Source organism: Ochotona curzoniae, unplaced genomic scaffold (genome assembly GCF_017591425.1).
Source record: "Ochotona curzoniae isolate NIBS_2020 unplaced genomic scaffold, NIBS_Ocur_1.0 patch60, whole genome shotgun sequence".
NCBI lineage: Eukaryota > Metazoa > Chordata > Mammalia > Lagomorpha > Ochotonidae > Ochotona > Ochotona curzoniae.
Window position 1 is genome coordinate 69,133 of NW_024467040.1, and position 21,257 is coordinate 90,389.

At 38.4% G+C, this 21,257-nt stretch overlaps 1 protein-coding gene across 1 annotated transcript in view; it reads left to right on the forward strand.

Moving 5' to 3' along the window:
- The window catches only part of LOC121168130 (coiled-coil domain-containing protein 141-like), a 176,524-nt gene that overhangs the window by 68,210 nt on the left and 87,057 nt on the right, over positions 1–21,257 (forward strand). Inside the window, exon 9 of the mRNA XM_040997929.1 lies at positions 5,552–5,668. Coding sequence (XP_040853863.1) covers positions 5,552–5,668 — 117 coding nt within the window. The remainder of the gene's footprint in view (positions 1–5,551; positions 5,669–21,257) is intronic.

Here is a 21,257-nt window from a genome sequence, read left to right on the forward strand (position 1 = left end):
TTTTAGCAGTAACTTTTCTTTGCACCATAGTTTTAAGACCTGTGGTGTAAGCGTCAGCTACCACAACTTTTCCTCCAGTTCTGTACACTATCACCCAATGGTATAATTGGATGTTTGAAATGTGATTAGTTAACATCACAGCCCACTTCACTGAATTGCCTAATGCAAAAATAAAAATTAGGTTTCTCTGCTATAAAACAAAACAAAACAAAATGTGGGGGAGGGATTCCTAAAATCTTATGGGAACTAAAATTGTTACAGTACTAATATGTCTTCCGAATTAAAGGAGATTGCAGAATTGATATCTGTGACCATCAAGTATAATTGAAAATATTTATTCATATGTATTTTTGGAAATTTTAAATTTCCAGTGAAGAGACTCATAAAAATCCTCCAGTTAGACATATATAGATAACGGTTGCTCGCTCTATCAGTTTTTTCTTTTTTGTTTTTTCACCTTTGGTCTCTAATATTAATTGGCTATTTGGTAAGACTTGTTCTGCAAATGGAAAAGAAAGTAAAACTTTCTTGCTACTAGCTTGCCTCATCCAACAGAGTTTTAAATAAAGATCGAGATGTAAGATCAAATCTCAAATCATAAAACAAATCAGTGGTTTTTGGCATTCAGATGCATGCTTTGGGCTGCAGTTCAAGTACACATGAGTTCTTCATGCTCAACCATCAAAGAGCATGTTTGATTGCTTGTTTTCTGCACGTTTTAGTCCTGCTTTAGCACGTATTTTCTAGGGACTGGAGTTCTGTCTGTGCTTGTCCTCACCTCTGGCCATAGCTGACCTCTTCCTCTCAGGCATTCTCTCTGATGGGTCTGACCTGCACGAATGTGTTTTTCTCTCAAGCATAGTCACCATTACTGGACATAGAACCTGTTTACAAGATCTAACTAGGTTTCTGTATCCACAGCCTTGCATTTGGCTTTTACTTGAAGAACATCCATAAACTCAGGCTAAGAATCATTTCTGTTCTCAAGGTTCCTTTGTTTCTGCTAGTGGAGATGATGGGTAGTGACACTGAATTCCTAGAATTTAAGAGCAGGACCCAGGCTTCCGGATGTCTCCCTTAGCACTAAATGTCTTTGTCTGCCCTGTATCAAAAGGGATTCACTGGGACTGTTCCAACTGGCTTTAACAGGTTCTGATCAAGGAGACTTTTGCTTCCTAAATACTGAATAATAGATAATAACCTTGATGTCCAGTGTTGTCCTGAGGTGTTTTGGGTAGGGAAATTTCGGGTTTGACTAGAACATAATTGCTCCCTTTACATAACCCTCCAGACCAACTAGAACTCATCTGCCGTCATAATTCCATAAAGAACATGACGATGCTGACCAATCAAAGGAAAAATATGAACTCCACTGAGCAACTAGGAACTTGGACACAAGCTGATCACGGATATCTCAACCCCATTTTCAGTGTACACGAACATTCATCCCCTAACACCTCAGGGAGCTCAGCAATTAAATGTTAGCTACTGGCTCCTTGTTCTGCGCTTTGCAATAAAGCACTGCTTTCTTCCACTACTCTAATGTCAGTGATTGGTTTGCTGTGTGCGGCGTGAGCAGAACCAATTTGGCAGTCTTACAACAATGCCTTCAGTATGGGGTGTTGATTGGCAACCGAAGAAAAAGTGCTGGCCAGGACAACGTGAATTCTGACAACAGTGCTTCTGCCCAACTCATGGGACTTTCCATTTGTGAATCCGGGAGAAATGGGTAACCTGTCTGGGTCTCATTTTCCTCCTCTCTTAATAAAACAAATACCTCCATTACAGGAAGTGGTAAAAACTGGATAGGGTGGCATTGTGTACTGCCTAGCTTTGTACCCGGTGGCTGTCTGCAAAGGTCTCATTTTCACTACTTCCCTCTTGTCTCTAAAAGGGTTGCAGATAGGGTTGAAACAGATTAATCCTGCCTAGCCCAACACCAATACCTTTATTCTTTCTAGATGTTTCTGCACCAAATCTCTGTGCATCTTGATCCCCTGTTCCTGCGGAAACTATGAGTCTTGTCTAATCAAAACTGGAAAAAATGGGTGTTGGGGGAATTCTTTTCTTACATCTGCTTTCTCTGTCTTTTATTTAGCCAATGAATTTCTTTGAAAGGAGCATCAGTTCTACATCCTTGCCCTCCACTCAGTGGTCTATAAATGCACTCTAGTTCACATTTCCTTCTATACCTCTCTTCATATCATTGTTTTAAATTGTCCTGAATTAAAACTGAGTGCTTAGATCTATGTTAAACAGATAAGGATGTTCTAAACATACTTGAACAGCAGAAGCATTCTATGAAAATATAATACAAACAGCTATGCAGTTTCTGTATTTTCTGGTAATTGCATTAAAGAAGTAAGAAGGAAATAAACGAAAAGTTTAAAGTTACATAAAAAGTAAAAACACTATTTTTGTTTAATGTGACACATCTGCAGTATCTTAACAGACAATCCATGCTAAAATTCTTACCGAGATATTTTCATTTCTTTTTATATTAAGTATATGAACTCTGCTACATTTGGACTGATGAAATTCCAAGTGCTCATTGGCCCTGTGTGGTTAGTGCTGTCATGTTGGACAGTGCAGCTCTAAAAGGCATGACCAGACTTCCCTGGCATTCTTCTGGAACATTTAAGCCAGCTTTTGATTTTCACTGAATGTCCTCAGTTGCTTCTGGGCTGACTTCTTGTTCTCTTATCAGCATCTCACAGATATCACCTCCATCCCCAATTGGTGCCCTTTCCCCAAGTAGAAGATCTGCCCCACTTCTCTGCCTTGGTGCTATCTTCTCTGGAAATTGAGTAGCTAGAATGTCATATCAAACTGATGGAATGAACATGAGCACATTGTTTAAGTTGAACGGTTGGAACTGAGAAGGGAGAGGAGAATGCTCTCATTTCCCACTGTAATCCATCATTGTTCAGTAAGGCAATTTCCAGTGTGTACTTTGAAAACTTTCTTCATTTCTACCTGTCAGTAAAACCTGTCAGTTCATGTTTCCATCCTTTTGCAGGGATCCTTTTGCATGTTCTACTGCAGTGTCCTGCTAGATTACCTACTGTACTTATCACTCAGGCTTTTGGAAAGCAGCTGATGTAATTTAAAAGCTTCTAGAAACTATGCTTGGAATATCTGTGCAGCTGTCTGCAGTAGCTGTTGTGGTATATGCAATGACTGATTTGCCGGGGCAGAGTATTTTGCTGGGCATGCTCTTGGTTATTTAGAGTGTCTTACTTAGCATCAGAAGAACTCTGTATCCCTCATCAAACGTGGTAAATCTGATCTCCGAGGCTGCCCATGTGTGTGACTGTTTGGTGATGAGATGTGACGCCCTCAGAATGGTTGACATACTTCTGAATCTTATACCAATTTTTTTTAATGTTTCCTTTGAGGGCACCTATGGTGGCAAAACTGTATAGCTCTCGATAATCAGCATGTTTAAACCGACAGGTGTGTGAGCACGGATAAACTGAATATCATGTGGTTCTTTATGTTCTTTTAGTCTTATGGGAATACTATCTATTGGGGGTTGAAAGTGTGTTTGACAAATCCAGGAGATGAGGTCACTGGATTCTATTTAAAAATCAAAATGACTGGGTCCCTCCCTGCTTTCAACACCATGGACATATGTTAGATGACAAATTTTTGAGTCACTGAGTTTAATAGGATCATCTGAGGGCTCAGGTTTCTCACCTGTTTTTAGAGATTAGTGAACACCTGTTTGTACCCATTTTTCTTTCACTCAGATTCTGTATTAATTTCTCCTGTTAAAGCATTCTTGAGATTTCTACGTCTGCCACTGCAGTGAAGAATAGATAACTCATTCCCAGATTTAATAAAACCAATGATCTTTGAAGTATAATTAAATTCATGGTCCACCTGACCTCAAAGAAACAAATACTTCTGTAGTTATGTGTTAATGTGGGTTCTCCACATATTTTGTAAGAAATTATGTTCTCTTGTAAAAATTATATACACCAATGAGAAAATGTGAGTTTTGGTATACTTACTATACTGACTAACACTCACCTTGTGTATGATCTACTTACATAATTCATGCATAAGACATAGATTGCCAAAAATTCTGAAGACAATGAGGTGTATGTCACAAGCAAAGTGAAATAAGCACAGTCACTATTGTTCTGTTGTTTGTACGGATAATAGGTGAACATGCTGGTTAGCAATGACTTCCTATTAATCGGAAGCTTATTCTGTATCTTACTGCTTATTCCGTGCTGGGAAGCTAAGAATTGTACAGATATTTTACTCTTAGTAAATGTTGTGATGTTAGTTCTGTAATGGTACTGTGACCACTAAGTGAGCTTCTAACTTCTGGGTTGGGGTGTGTGTGTGTGTGTGTGAGTGTGAGATGTGCGGTGCTGTCCACTTATTGTAAGCAACTTCAGATCTGATTCCACTTTTTCATGGTCTTTTGTTTCAGTTGTTTTCCCCAGCTGAAGGCCTGCAGAGAAAACTCAGAGTGCAGGCTAGACACTCATGGTGGAGAGAGACAGGGCGCCTGTTTCTGCTGTGTGATTTTTAATGAGCGGTCTTCAGGTTTTAAGTCATTACCTCCAATGACAAGGCTGTGAAACTTTGTATTAGTCAGATGTGGTTTCAGGATGTAGTGGGAAGAACATGCATGTTGGAATCCCGTAGATATAGGGATGAATCGGATGCTTACCACTGGCTGTATGGCCCTAGGTAAGCTACATAAGCCATCCAAAACTCAGCTACCTTAACTCTGCTATGGTGATATCACAGTTGTTAAGGAGTTCTTGAGAAAAAATGGTGATTTCCCAAAAGCAAGCAGCAAACGGTCTAGTCTATCGTGGTTTCTTAAGAATTGATAGCTACAAAGGGAGTCTGAGGATAATGTTTTATACAAAATCTGAGGATCAAAATCCAATTTCCTTTCATTGAAATATGAAATCTGTAACCCATATCAAGTCATGGCATCCCTTTAAAATGTCCAACTCCTGCAATTTTTTCTTTTGTTTTGTTTTTTAAAAAGACACTGTAGATGGAAGTATTGTCAGTTAAATCTATGTGAACTTGAGTGAAGCCCTTGGGCACTAGTAATGTCAATGGAATCTTAATAATGTCTTTTTTTTACTTCATGAACAGATTTGTGGCAATTACAGCTGACCACATGTTTTTATTGCCTTTTTTATAATAGGAAATACAATTCTATGCATTTTATTTATGAGAGTCATATGAACCTATGTTCATTACCATGCCTATATTCATATTTATTTTTGTCAGGGAAGTAAGATGTGCTTTAAAATAATACATGGTTTAGGAGCTGCTGGAAGATCTGCACAATTTTCTTCATGTCATGTAGTATACCATGCTGATAACTCAGTTTTATGCTTTTCTGGGATCACTTTATTTTTTCTCTTACACATGTAGAGGGTGAAATGAGAATGGAAAATTTTATTAATGCATGAGATTAATTTATTTAAAGAGGAAAAAGGTCAAGAAGGTTTTTTTTAAATTTTTATTCACATATGTTGATAATTTAAACCTTTTGTTTCTTATTTAGGTTACTTGTTGGTTTCAGAAAACTATAAGAGATTTACAGGAACAAAGTCTAGGTTCATCACTTTCAGACAATGAAGAACTGATCCGTAAACATGAGGAACTGGTTATACAAGCAAAGGTAAGAGAAACATTAAGAAATAGTTGGAAATGCATGGATTTCTCTTAAATGTGCATCTGTGAATAGGGGTGAACAACAATAACAAAAACTCTAATTGAATATTCCACTATTTACATATAAAAAATCCTGATAGCATTAGATAATACCACTGCCCAAACAGAATACTAAACAGCAGTTTCTATAGCAATAATCATAGTTTTTGAAGAGTTACTATGTGACAGGCACTACAGTAAATATATGAGATACTTTACTTCTCACAAAATAGGCATTGTTTTTCTCATTTTATGAATCAAAAGAAATAAGACAAAGGCTTACAAATGCAAAGAATTTGACCAGTGTAGTATATCCTATTAGTAGCAAGTGTTAAATTGCGTTCTATGTTTTTTTCTAATTCCAGAGCCCAAGCTCTTGAAACAGCATTTTCTAAATAAAAATTTCTAATTTCCTAAAAATATTTTTCTGAATTTAACTCTTGCTATACTATCGCTTTTATGACTGCAAGGTATATTTAGACGCGGTTCATATTTGCATTTCTCTAGTCTCTTGATTTCCTTCAAGTTTCTCAGTACCAGCTGGATAAGCATGAGGTGTGTGGAAATGGAGCAATGAAGTGCTGGAAGGGAAAGGAACAGTACAGTAGTCTGCAATTCCTCCTCTCTCCATTGTGGCCTGCTTATTTTTGTTTTTAGAATTCACTCATTCTTATATGTAGGTCTGTGAATGCTTTTCAAGTTTCTCTCCAGATGCTCCATATAGATTTGAAGGAAAACAGAATTCTGTCATAGTAGGTAGATTCAGTGAGCAGTGAAGACTTTCATCACCATCAAGATTTAGAGAAATTGGGGAATTGATAGTTGGAAATTCCAGAAAGCAATGGGTTCATTCGATTGGACAGCAGATGGAAATAGGGAAGATTAAACTATTTTCAAGTCTGTGAGGATGGGAATTGGAGTGTGGCAGGGAGGCAGTACCCTGTATTTGTTCATACTTACACCTCCTTATCAGCCAGTATTACTTTAGTTTAGTTCTCAGCTTCTGTTGGGAACCAGCAATGTGTCATAGGTATTCAAGTGTTTGTTTAAAATATTTAACTGAATAACACAAGGCACAATTACAAAAGACTGTTGACCCAGTAGTGGTTGATCACTTTTCATGTTTTTAAGGTAACATGTTTGGTTTAGCAATTAAAGAGGTTATATTTTATTAAAGTTACATAGCAGTTATTATTTATATATCAAACTGTGAGAATTTTCTCAAAATCTTTAAACACTGATAACAAAAATAGCCTTGTGCATAGGGCACACTGTGTCTATAGCAGTTTGATAAAATGACTACTTCCTTGAAAATGAAGAAACAAAATGGGTTATTCACACAATTTGGACGTGCCTTGGGTTATATTCACTGTACGTGTGGAGTCACTAAGGTTCCTTACAGCCCAGGAGATGGTCTGGGTAAAGTGTTTGTTAATAGATGACTTCATTTCAGGGCAGAGTTTCTGTCAGAGCTTAGACTTCACATCTGATACTCCTTTGTGTTCAACTAGAAAGCCATATCGATGTTCTTTCATCATTATCCCTAAGTCAGAAACATAGAGATGTAAGAAATAGCTTCTAATGACCATTTTAAGAGTCATTTAAGGTTTTCAGAAAAAATGAGCCCAAGGTATCAAAATTTATCACTTAATCTCCATACTCTCGCATACCCTTCCTTATTATCACCATCACCATCCTGTCTTCCTCATTACGATCCCATGCAGAATTCCACTGCCTCTTTCTCCCTCCCTTCCTCCCTCCCTCCCTCAACTCTTGACAACTACCAGTGTATCCACTGTCTCCTGGTTTTACCTTTTCCAGACTGTCATATAGTTGGAAACATACAATATACCATGTTTTCAGATTGACTTCCTGGACTTTGTACTTAAGCTTTTTATATGTCTTTCCATAACTTGAGAGTTCATTTCTATTTAATGTTGAATAGTATTCCGTTGCCCTATATGCCACTTTATTTGTCTATTCACTGACTGAAGTATATCTTGGTGGCTTATAAATTTTGGCTTGGCTCTTTTTACCCCTATCTCTGTTTCTGACTCATCTTTCAAATAAAATAAAAAAGATTATAAGTTCATTATAAATATTTTCCTATGCAATATCCTTTAGCTGAAAAGCATTCCATTATATGAATGGAATACAAGTTGCAGTCTGACACATTTTATTTTTACAAAGAATTTAAGCCATATTAATATTCAAGCAAATTTTGTAAAAAGGGGAACTAATTCTGGTTTCATGTCCTTATGTTCCAGACAAGTGTGTCTGTTTCCTTTAGAGTCCTGGACCTCATGTGGACACTCAATGTGTCCAAATTATTTTCAAGTTTAAATGTGCTTGGACAGTAAGGCAGAAAACTGTTATTTATCAATAGGATCATCAAGGCTAAACTTAAAGAAAATAGCTGAAGCACCATGAGTGCAAAGTCATCCTTCCAGAGCTGGCTAAAAGGAATGGGGTTGGGCTGGACAGCAGAGAGTGTGTATGACTCCGCTACAAGCCACCAGCACCTAACACTGTGCCTGGTGTGTAAGAAGGCTGTTGGATGAACGTCTGTTCATCAAGTCCATTTGCCTACGAAGAAGCATCCTTTCAGTTTTCCTTTATAACTCTTTGTGACAATCAGCTTCCTTTTATCCATCTATTGTCTTAATTTTTTTTGACTGTCAGAGTTACACATACTGTTTGGTTCATTGTAAATATCTGGCTTGGGCTCTCTCTTGATTTTAGTATTTCCCCCTTTGTTCCCTATCTCCACAGTCCTGTTCTCACAGGCACAATGTATTTGTCTATTTGAAAGTTAGAGTTAGGACCCGGCATGGTAGCCTAGCAACTAAAAGTCCTCGCCTTGCACACTGCAGATTACATATGGGCACCAGTTTGTGTTCTGGCAGTCCCACTTCCCATCCAGCTCCCTGCTTGTGGACTGGGAAAGCAGTTGAGGATGGCCCAAACCTTCCTCCTTTCCTTTCCTTTCCTTTCGTTTCCTTTCCTTCCTTCTTTTTTTTACTTTCCTTCTTTCTCCCTACTTTCCTTCCTTTCTTGAGTTAACATTTGAGTTAATGCATTTTAAATTACATTACAGTCAAAACCTTAATTTCTTCAATAAATAGAAAGATCCTCATTCAGCAGACATATAGACAAGGACTATGAACAACAAATAATATCCATTTCATTCATATAAAAGCCACTTTAAACAGTGCAATGGTGTACTAGTTGTCATATTTTTCAGGTACATTCAGGTATACAAACAAAACCACATGAGTGTAATATTATGGATAGACAAGTCATATTCATAAAAAAGCAGGTCAAATTGTGAATTTTATAAACTTGTATTACCGTTGTTGGTGATTGTGCACCCCCAGCTTTATAATTGCAGCTATCTAGAATACGGTGACAGGTTACCTATGTTTTCTTATGAGGCCAACCAAAAACCAGAATAACCAGTTCTCCTCTGCATGTGCAGTTGCTCAAAAACCTGAGATCTTGACAAATTTTACTTGTCAAAGATGAGATATAAGAATAGCTCTCCATTTATTGGAGAAGCCAGGGGTGGGATTCTCAGACCCAGTCCAACATCCCAGAGACCTAGGAGGCTATAGGTGTGAACCCTGGAATCCAAAGGCTGATGAGCCCGGAGTCCTGATGTTCAAGGCATGAGAAGAAAACCACATCCTTCCAATCTTGAAGGGGGGAAAGAGCTTTCTTCTGAGTGCTTTCTATAGGCCCCAAGCTGGTTCACTCACTCACCTTTCTGGAAACACACTCAGACACATTTCCAAACAATGTCTTATCAGGGTATTAGCTATTTGTTCTGCCTAACGTGAATCTAGTGTCCTACATATAACTGAAACTACACCCATCTCTTCCTTCTTGCTGCAGATGTGGCTTTCCTCTGCTGTAATCTGAACATTTTTCCTCCTCTAATATGATTACAGTTCAGGGGATTTTTAGCTTTCAGAATTTCAAAACTCAGGATTGTGGCATTTCAAGTTGCATCTTTTGGGATTAGAATCAGCAGTATTCTAACTCATCCCTTTCAGTTGAGTAGAAGGTAGAACTCCTGAGTACAGTGAATTGTTTACTTCATAACCCTGTCACATTTAGGAAAATGTACCACTTTGAGGGGTCTCCATTGAATGGACTCTGGACTGTGATTTGTTTCAAGATCTAGTTCCCTGGATTGAACGTCACCCAGCTCAGGTGGGGAGGATTGAGATGGACATTTAAGAAATGCGTAAGTTGGCTTCCTTCTCTCATGTTAGCCAATCCCCTGGGCAGACTCCTGGGTGATGCTAATGGTTCTGCTCTTGAATTGGTACTGGGTTAGGGTTTCTATTTTCTTTCTGAAAAGATGGACAAAACTTTGACTAACAAGGTAAGGAGAGAAAACATTACAGCCAGAAAGTTGTTCCCTGACGTATCTCCAGCATATGGCATCTAATCACATGACCCTGATGTGTTTCAAACTCCTTTTATTTCAAAAAGAAGTATCTGTGATCTATAAATTCTACTCTCACTTACCTGACTTTTGCAGGAAGGATTAACATATGTAATGTATCAGGCCCAGTACAAAATGAAAATATGGAAAGTTTTCATTAAAATTATTGAGACTTTCCCTATGCATAGAGACAGAGTGTTAAACCAAAGCTGTGCTGTGGGTGATTGTTAAGGTCAGTTGTCCCTAAGGCTGGTCATGTTCACAGTGAACAGCTTTTGATGCTTAGACATTTTCCTTAGTACATTATTTAACCACTTTTCACCTGGATAGCAAGTTTTCTAAACAAAACAAAACAGTAAAGTATATGCATTCAAAATAGGGAAAGAGAAATTATTATGAAGGCATGTTCATATTCATAGTTTATATTTTAATTCTTTCTTCCTTCTATGTTGTTATGGGTTTGGAAGTAATGACTTGGAAGTTGGTGCTATAATGGGTTGCATCTATATAGAGAAAAACATTTGCATTCATGCTGTGTCAATCTGTAATCTCGGGTGCACCTGACTTCTCATCCTCACATTCATCACCTATAAGGAGAAGCTTTAAAACCCAGATGCAAAAGAGGAGTGGATAAAGAAACCGTGGTGTATCTACTCTATGGAATACTACTCGGCCATTAAAAAGAATGAAATTCTATCATTTGCAACAAAATGGTTCCAACTAGAGACCATTATGTTCAGTGAAATAAGCCAATCCCAAAAGGACAAATATCATATGTTCTCTCTGATATAAGGCAACCTTATTGTAAAATATGAAGTTATTAGATATATAGGTAAACATATATATACATGTATTATCTAGAATATCCATGAAAGGTAGGTTAATATGCCATGATGTGGACACACATTGCAGTATGTGTCTCTGCTTCTGAGTAAAAGATGGACTCCTAACAAAACTGTTAAATATCTCTTGACAATAGAATGCTAGGCTTTATATCATTCTCTATACCCACAGTTTCAGAATACAGTTAAATAGCAGAATGATGGACTTGTGGCTATTGTTGAGGGACAAAACTGTTGTTATAATATAGGGGAAAATGGGGCAAAGAGGATGCAAGAAGGTGGAAGGGGAATCCCTGAGCCTAAGGAACTGTATCATGAAAAATAAAGAATGTATTTGAAAAAAACTTAAATCAGAAAATATTTCTAAGAACTCACTCTCATATTAAAAGTGAATATCAAAAGTTTTCAATGGTTTTCATCTGTAGTTATTTATTTTAACATGCATTGTGTTTGGAAGGCAGCGATAGAGACAAGAAGAGGTCTCACACCCTTTGGATTACATTAGCCACCCCTGGACCAACTGAATTGGGAACCTGGAACTCCATTTGAATCTCCTGTGTGTGGCTCTCAATGGCTTAAATGCTTGGGCCATTTTCTACTGCCTTCCAAGACACAGTGTTAGGAAGCTGGTGCTGCATGAAAGTGCCTGCCTCATATCTCGGAGTTCTTTAGAAAAAAAAATCTTATCACTTCTTTTTGGAAAATAATCTAATTTAGCTGTCTTCAAAAAAGAAGCATTCTTTTATCCTTTGGATCTGTTTGGGTGTGTATATGAGGTAAGGCATGAGGATGTTCCTTTTTAAGGAAGACTTAGAGGACATAAGGTATCAAGATTAGAATTCATTAGTGAAACTCATCTCAGTAATCAGGTAGCACACAGAGGGTAGGTGTTTCTGCTACCCACAGCCAACATGAACAGCAGGGATCCTGTCTACATGGCTGCTTAGTCTAGTCAATAAGTTATTTCTAACCATACTTTGTATCATTTTGATGGAATAATTCAAAACAAGAATTATAGCAGATTTCATAGCTCTTAATAAATATGATCAATATCCTGTTCAGAATGTGTATAAATAATTAAAATTTTTTAATATACTCTTTGCAGATACTTATTTTAAATTATACTCTAAGTAATTTTCCTTTTGCATATATAACAAATAAAGAAGTAGCTGACATGGGTTATTAAAAGCCCTTCAGAGGAAAAACTGAAATATGTTAGACTGTAGCTTATATAGACTTGATGACCTATTGCTTTCTTTGGAGGTCAGAGTAAGTTGTATGATTTTCTATTAATATGTAAACAGGTACTTGCTTAGTATAATTTCTCCTTGAGCTGGCATAGCCATTCCTTTCACAAATTAGAAACTACACTCATGGAGGATCTGCCTTCAGAAGCAGGCCTGACCTTCTGTGACTTTTGCCCTTTGGTTGAGCTGAGGCTCTTTTTGTAGTTTGTGTCAAGTAGGGAAGCGTTCGAGTCCATGGGTCTTGACCCTGGCTCCACACTGTACTCAAATTGGAAAGTTTAGAAAAAAGTCCTGAAATCTCCATCTTCTTCCCAGAGAACCCATATAGTTTAGGGACAGTATCAGATATTAGCTTTTTTCATTGTCAATCTTAAATTGATGGTTTTTATTAAAAGGAAGTTGCTTTAAAACAAGCTAGAAGTTGTGGCAATTTCATATTCATCTTTTCACATAGACTAGCAACTCTTGCTGAAGCCCATTGCTATATCTTTGTTTTAGAAGAGGTTTGTGGACACCAGTTTGCCCCACTCACTACCATTTTTCATTATCAGCTCCGCTCCCACTCTTTGTTTTACTCACACTGTTGGACAGTCTCTGTACATCTCTGTCTTTTGGATCTGATGGACAAGTGATACTATCCTAGTGAAGTAATAGCTCATCCTGATTTGTGGTTTAGATTACGGAAATGATGTAAGTGAAGACAAGGATATGCCATTTGAAAGGGGTAACTTTTGGTAAGGCAGAGTCTCTGTTCTCAATAGCTTCCAAAGATGATGATGTCATTAATAAAGTCCTTGCTTACCAATAATATACAACATCATAGGAGAGAAGCAAACTGCTGTGGAGAAGCATAGTTCTCAACTTAACTATTATAGTCCTCACATTCCTCAAGCTCAAGATTTAAAGCCATCTCCCTGATTCATTGTCTACTCTGATTTTTCCAAGTCATTGAAAATGTTCTCCAGTTGTTGCTGAGTGACTTCATAAATTAAATTTGTGATGTAGGCCCCAAATAATGTTATTTGGAGATCTTTAAAATAAATCCAACTTTATATACTGCAGAAACTTTACATAGTGGAATAAACCAAATTTAAATTTACAAAATAAATATAAAAGAAGTATAGCGGAAGCTCTTGCAAGTTTATTTGAATAAATTACATGTATCATTGTCATCAATAAAGCTGGTAAAAAGAAGGCAACTCTTTAAAATGTTTATTATAATACATCATTATCTTTAAAAATTAGTACATCAAACTAAACAGGAAAAATTAAATTCACTCATAATGTGTGGTCTTTAGGGAAATGAGAAAGAAATAAATCATATGTGTAAATTGAATAGTCCAAAACTACCCGTGTTTATATAAATCCATGTGCAGATATATACATGCATATGTATGTATGCATATTTACATATATATGCACACTATACAGGTGCTTCAAATGATATTAAAATTTTTAAACTTATTTGGAAGGCAGTGGGAACAGAGAGTAAGATATAAAGACAGAGACAGAGATATTCTTCATCTACTTGTTTATTTCTTAGATGCCTGTGAGAGTCAAAGATGAGCCTGACTGAGGCCAGGATAAAGGACTCAGTCTAAGCTCCCAGGTGGGTTGCAGAGATCCAGTTAATTCAGCCATCACTTGCTGCCTCCCAAGATGTGCTTTAGCAGGAAGCTGGAATAGGAAATGCAGCTGGGACTCAGACCCAGGCATTTCAGTAGAGCAGCATTTTAACTGCTGTACCAAATTACCCACCCCTTTAAATGGATTTTAGTGATTATATACTACCAATACATGTAGCTATTATCATTCGCTATGTAAGGCAACAGGACATAGTGTTTCAGAGTGTGGCAGTGGAGTAAGTGGTCCCCTCCCTGGCAGTGGGTAGCACAACAGATGTGTGCAAGGGACATGAAGTCTCCGCAGTTCAGCCTTCTGATGTAACCTTGGAAGTGGATTCCATTTTCTTTTTGTGAAAAGTGGAAATAACTGTGCAGACCTTACCCTGTTGTGAGGAGTAAATGTGTTCATATGCAAAGGCACAATAGCCTAGCACAATAGAAGCACAACATGACTAGGGATATTCTGTTTTGTTCAAATTGTTAAATTTCTGTTTTTTCCTCTTTTTTTCTTAAATTAGCTTACCCATCTTATTATGCCTTTTTGGTTTATTTCTTTGAAAGGCTGAGTAATAGGGAGAGAACTTCATCTGCTATACCCATACCCTAATGTCTCCAACAGCCTGGTCGGATCAGGGGAGAACTAGGAGTCTGGTGTCCCACACTGGTGTCTCATACAGGTGTCCCACACTGGTGGCAAGAACCAAAGTACAGTTGGGTCATCGGGAAACCGGGTCAGCAGTGGAGGCAGGACTCGATCCTGGCTGCTGCTATAGGGCAAGAGGGATCCCAAATGGTAGTCTAAGTGACTGTTCCACAACAGTTACACCAACAAGTGTTGTTTTTAAATATTAGTAAAATAACTATAACAAATGCTGACCATTAATTATATTCAGTAAATCTATGGTTGGGGACCTAAGTGTCTGCATTTCTAGCAATCTCAAGTGCAATGTTGATGCTTCTGGTCTCTGCTTTATATTCCATGTAGCAAAGGTTATGGAAATAACTGTATAACAAAAGAGTGTATATAACAGATTCAAAATACAGGGTCATTGTTAGGACATGAAAGATATAATTCTAAATAAATCTGAATTTATTGAAGTGTGGACTCGATATCTAAGATGAGGACTAGGCATCATAGACTGCAGTAACTTTTATTGATGCAGGTGATTAGAAGGTAAGAGATAAGCATTTATATTTTATCATAATATTTTTAAAGGTAGGAATATTCCCTCCTGACTTTTCCTCATGTTAAATATTTAGTACAAAAGGAACTACTCATAGGTCTCCAGGACAGTTCATGAGTTTTGAATAAATACAGAGTTTGTATAATCACTCTTGCAGGTATTCCAAATATTTTTCAATTGTTCCACAAACATTGTGAAATGGTATTCTTCTCATTGCTGTACCCATCAGTTTGTAGAAAAAAAAAATCTGACTATTATTATTCAAACTTTCATTTGAATCTCAATTTACTCATGAAAGGCAGCTTTTAAAAAATATTAATCATTGTGTAAGATTTTGCTTCAGTAAATTGCCTCACATCCTTCTTAAACAATATCTGCAAAATGAAGCAGGATCTGTGCTTTTCTAATGTTTCATCTAATTTAAAAAAAACAAAGTGGGGTCTGAATTAGAAGTTAAGACACCTGTGTTGGTGTGTTTCAATTCCTTTGCTTTCATTTTACTGAGTAATTTGTTTTACTTGTCTGATTTTATAATGAACTTCCCAATTAAAAAGCAGATGTCTTTTTTTACAGAACATAAATTAGAAACAGTTTTATTACCAAACTTGCAAAATATATAGAAATTTTATTGCATTTGTCAGTAATTATTGGGAAAATCCACACAATGATGGGATGTCCATATAGGGAAGCTTAATTTTGATTTAACATGCAGATTAATTTAAAGCTTAGTGAACCAAATGCTTTCATTTGCAAGAGATATTAAAATTTGGAAATCTTTCAGAAATATTTATGCCCATCTAAAGTTAAGGAAGCAAATAAAAACTGTTACACTCTATGATCGCTAGATTTAAAGATACCTGCTGTCATGTTGGTCGCAAAATTTTTATCAGCTCATTCAATTCACATGCTTCAAAAGATTTTTTTTTAAGATTTATTTATTTATTGTAAAGTCAGATATACAGAGAGGAAGAGAGACAGAGAGGAAGATCTTCTGTTCGAGGAGTCACTCCCCAAGTGAGCGCAACGGCCAATGCTATGCTGATCCAAAGCCAGGATCCAGGAACTTCTTCCGGGTATCCTACACGGGTGCAGGGTCCCAAAGCTTTGGGCCGTCCTCGACTGCTTTCCCAGGCCACAAGCAGGGAGCTGGATGGGAAGTGGAGCTGCTGGGATTAGAACTGGTGCCCATATGGGATCCTGGGGCATTCAAGGCAAGAACTTTAACCACTAGGCCACGCTTCAAAAGATTTTTAACTTTACTTACAAAAATTCATTATGTATCATTTTTTTTATTTAATAAAAATTCTCACAAGCTTTTTTTTTTTAAAGGCTTACTTATTTTTTTTGTTGGAGAGTCAGCTCTACAGAGACAAGGAGACAGAGAGAAAGACCCTCCATCTGCTGGTTCACTCTCCAAGTGGCTGCAATGGCCATAGCTGAGCCAGTCTGAAGCCAGGAGCCAAGAGCTGGGAACCCACTTTGGGCCTCCCAAGTGGGTGCAGAGTCCCAGGTTTACGGTCATCTTCTACTGTTTACCCAGGCCACAGTCAGGGAGTTGGATGAGAAGTGGCGTAGCCAGGACACAAACTGGCACCTACGTGGGATCCTGGTGTATGCAAGACAAAGACTTGAACTACTAGCCTACCATGCCAGGCCCACATGCAGGGTTTTATAGTTATTGTAATGCATTACTATCATAATAACAACAGTGAAATTGAGTCTACTTTTTTAAAAATAACTTACCTCAGAGTGTTTATTGGAGAGAGAGGGAAAGAAAGATCTTCATCTGTTGGTTTATTCCCTATAATAATCATCAGGGTTGGACTGAGCCAAAGCCAGGAGAAGCTTCATTTGGGTTTCCCACATGGGTGGCAGGAGCCCAGTTACTTGGGCCATCCTTCACTGTGTTCTTCCTAGGCCATTAGCAGGGAGCCGGATTGGAAGTGGAGCAGTTGCAACAGCAACTGGCAACCATATGGAATGCTGTCATTGCCCATGATAGCTTTACCTGTAACACCACATGCCATCCCCATTGAGTCTACTTTGGACAGATAGCTATGGAGGCATTTTCTTATAACTTAGCACAGACATGTCCTAAATGGCCTACAATATTTCTGAGTTATGGACCTTAGCATTCATTTGGTGACTTATTTAACACCCAGCCTCAGAGTTCCATCAGTTTTCTTTCTTTTTTTAAGACTTGCTTATTTTTATTGCAAAGTCAGATATCATCCATCTAATGATTCACTCCCCTAGTGACCACAACAGCCGGTGCTGCGCTGATCTGAAGTTAGGAGACAGAAACTCTTCCGGGTCTCCCATGAGGCCTCAGGGTCCCAAGGCTTTGGGCTGTCCTCGACTGCTTTCCCAGGCCATATGCAGGGAGCTTGATGGGAAGCAGGGCCACTGGGATTAGAACCGGCATCCATATAGGATCCTGGAGCTCTCAACGTGAGGACTTTAGCTGCTAGGTCACTGTGCCGGGTGCCCGTCGGTTTCTTTACTCTGAAAATCTTTATTTTCGGCTCCTGATATCAGTTGCCCTGTCGTGTAGCTGCCACACTTGGACCACAGACTCACCCCAGACTGCTGTCATCACCAGATCCTTCGCTACCTTCTTTCCCAGCTTCCTGCCTTGTGCCACTCAGCGTGGAATAGCAATGAGGGCCTCTGTGAATAAACCCACTCATCTGACTTCTGATTCTTCTTAATTTTGAAAGAAGAAACACTGAGCATACGTGTTCCAATTGACTCTATTCTGAATGTAATTTACCTATTACCAGTTGACCTTATAAATCCTTCTATTTGCCATCTGTTAATTCACTGCTTCATTCCCCTTGACAAACAAGCTCTTTTAAAATTCTCAGCCAGGCTTTCCCTCTTCTCAGAGTCCCTCAGTCAGACCAGGTGAACCCACACCCCCTCTTTTCTTCCATGCCAACTTCCTATAGCTTTACCTCTCTTCATTGTCTCCTTTCCATGTTCCTGTTTTCTAACTTGGACCTTTGGGTATTGTCCCAAATTGTCCCCTCCACCTCCTCTTGACTTGGTATCTTTCTCTATCCCTGATACCTCACTTCTCATTTCCCTCTCCACGCACCTCCACTCTTTGGGGCAGCCAACTCTACCTGTTGGTTTTAGATTTCATGTTTTCCCACAGGAAACTGTTACTTGTCCCCCAGACCGGGTTAGCTCCACCTGTCTCATGATCTGGAGTTGCTGTCCTGTCTCCTTGCTAACACCAAATACCCCTTGCCCAGGCGCCCTGGTGAGCTGCGTCCTCTTCAACTGCCCCTCCTCTTCTCTTGCCCCTCTGCTCACCAGCTGAGATTCTCTCCACTGCTTATGATGCTAAAAAGCGCTTTTCTGATTTTCCAAATCACAAATTCACTTTCCACAGAGCACCTGTTTCAGATGCTGTTTGTGTTACAGGTTCTTTAAAGGTGCTGTGGGGTGTTTCTAAGATTGTCCCATGGTCAGTGTAGAAGAGTTATAAAATGCTCATCTGCTGCTGCCTTGCAGTGTTCTGTACATGTACATATGAAGCTAAAAGCTGGAGCCTGCCAAATGCTCCACGGCTTAAAGCAATATTGTCCTTGACTGGGTTTTGTTAGGAGACAGTAATTTCTTTCATATATTACAGGTGAGGTTCTATATTTTAATAGGGTCTGTAGCTATTATAAGTATGGTCATACAATGTTTATAAACAAAATTTTAAAAAATAACTCTACAGGCCTATAGAAAAATTTGGAAGGAATAGCTTGATCAGGTGTGTCCCTTCGCCTGCTTGTTATTTGTTAGTTTGCTCCTGGTTTCTCTGAAATCAATGGCATCTTTGAGACATCAAGGTGGAAAAGGCACAAAATAGAAGTGCTTCTGTGTCATCCTCATGAATTAAGCCTGAACCATCCAGCATTGTCTCAGGGCTGTTTCTCAGGCATGAGGGACTGGTGCGTTCATCACTTAAGCAGAGGGAAGGCAAGGGGTGGGTTCATCAGTTATCTTCCACAGCCTCGCTCAATACTTAGAGAAGGAAGAGATTGGTAAAACTAAGGTTAGACTTTTAGAAGTTATTAATGCAATAATTTAATTTTATATGGCTAAATTAGTTGTCAGTTTTAAGGTTAAAATTATTATATGGTTTCCATGTATAGGTATGACAGTAGATAAGCCATTCTAAGTCAGTTGTCACCTCTTAAGGACTTCAGAATGTCCTGGATCAATCATTTCCAATTTATATTGGTTACAAGAATTGTTTGACATTTAAGTTCAGAGAAAGATGGTCAGGTTTTAATAAATATGTGTTTCCTACTCTATGAATAAAAATTAAAATGTGACAGTAGGTTGAATCCAAAATATGTGTCACCAACTTTCTAAGCAACTACTAACACTAACATTCAAGAGCCATTATTCTCAACTGTATTTGATGTTCGTTTAGGGTGAAACTACACAAGCCCTTCCTTCTAATAATTTATTTCATTTAGAAGAGTCTTCATAAGAGATGACTATCAGAATCTAATAATTCCCACTCCCCCATATATTTGAATTATATACATTGAGATCCTAAAGATTTTTCTGACTCTAGAAAATCAGAAAGTTCTTTTTTTTTTTAAAGATTTATTTTTTTATTATTTTTTTATTGGAAAGGCAGATATATAGAGAGGAGAGACAGACAGGAAGATCTTTTGTTCGATGATTCACTCCCCAAGTGAGCGCAACGGCCGATGCTATGCCGATCCAAAGCCAGGAGCCTCTTCCGGGTCTCCCACGTGGGTGCAGGGTCCCAAAGCTTTGGGCCGTCCTCGACTGCTTTCCCGGGCCACAGGCAGGGAGCTGGAAGGGAAGCGGGGCTGCCGGGGATAGAACCGGCGCCCATATGGGATCCTGGGCGTGCAAGGCGAGGACCTTAACCACTGCGCCACTGCACCGGGCCCAGAAAATCAGAAAGTTCTTTAAGAATATTAATATAAGCTGAGACCAGCTGGTCAGTTCATTTTACAATCTGATTGTAGGCAAATTGTGTTAGATGAAAATAGTTTTTGGCCAGCTAGAGTTGTATTAATTTTGATTAAAAATGAAAGCTCCAAGCTGCTCTGGCCAATATCTAATCAACTAGAAAAATACATAGAGGAACAAGAAGGCAACATAAGAAGACACTGAGATGAACAAAAGAACAGAACTTGGAAAACATAAATCTTGAAAAATGTTACTATGTGCATGTGCCAAAGAACTAAAAAATTTTTTTTTCAAAGAACTAAATTTTCATCTAAGAACTGAAAGGGAAAAATCGATGCAAATTTGTTTTCCAATAGCTTTTTTGAAGGTTTGCTTATAGCATAGTTGATTGTGATTTTATTTGATTTTAAAACTTTCTTTTTGCCAAATGAGCATTTAATTCAGTATTAGCAATAAGGACAGGCTGCAGGCCCCTGAACTATGGGCTGCAGTTGGTGAGTGAAAACTGAAGAAATAAGGGAAATCAGAGACTTACAAACAGTGCTGTTTTTTTTGTTTGTTTGTTTGCAACTTTTGAAGTCTCTGAATGGATTAAGAGAACAAAAAATAATTAATAGGAGCATTTGGTGATAGTGGTCATTTCTGTCCCACACAGGTAAAATCCATTTATTGATAATATGGCTGATAATCCAAATTTTGGGATTGCATAAAATCTAGAAATTTGAAATCCAGCCAGTTCATCATTGAAGTAACAGATAAGTCATTAGAGAAGCAAAGTGTGTGCCGGGTGGTGCCTGTCACCACACTGCAGGGCAAGTATCTCTCAAAAAGCCGTGTAACATGTCTGGAATAAAGAGCATAGTTCTAGTAATTGTATAGAAGCTCTTCCTTGTGGAGTAGCTGCTATCCTCTACTTTCCGGCTGGGAGTGAAGCAGCATGCTCCTGCCATCTCTAGATGAGACAGAGAGTCATTTCTTCCTGTTTGCAATCTGTGCCTTTGTTGGAATGCATCCCACGGAGGGCCAAGTTCAAAAGGCCTGGTGGCATCGCGCTCTGCAGATGGCAGAGAGTGGGCCACGGAGCCCCCCTCTCAAGCTGACCTCTTCGTTTGGATAGGCCAGTGTAGAAATGCCTGGGGAGGGAGCATAAGCAGATGAAACCGAGGTCCAGTTGGCAATGCAGCTTGACATGATCAGAGCTTAGCTTTTTAAGGGCTCAGTGTCACCATTCAAAAGCAAAAATACTTCTA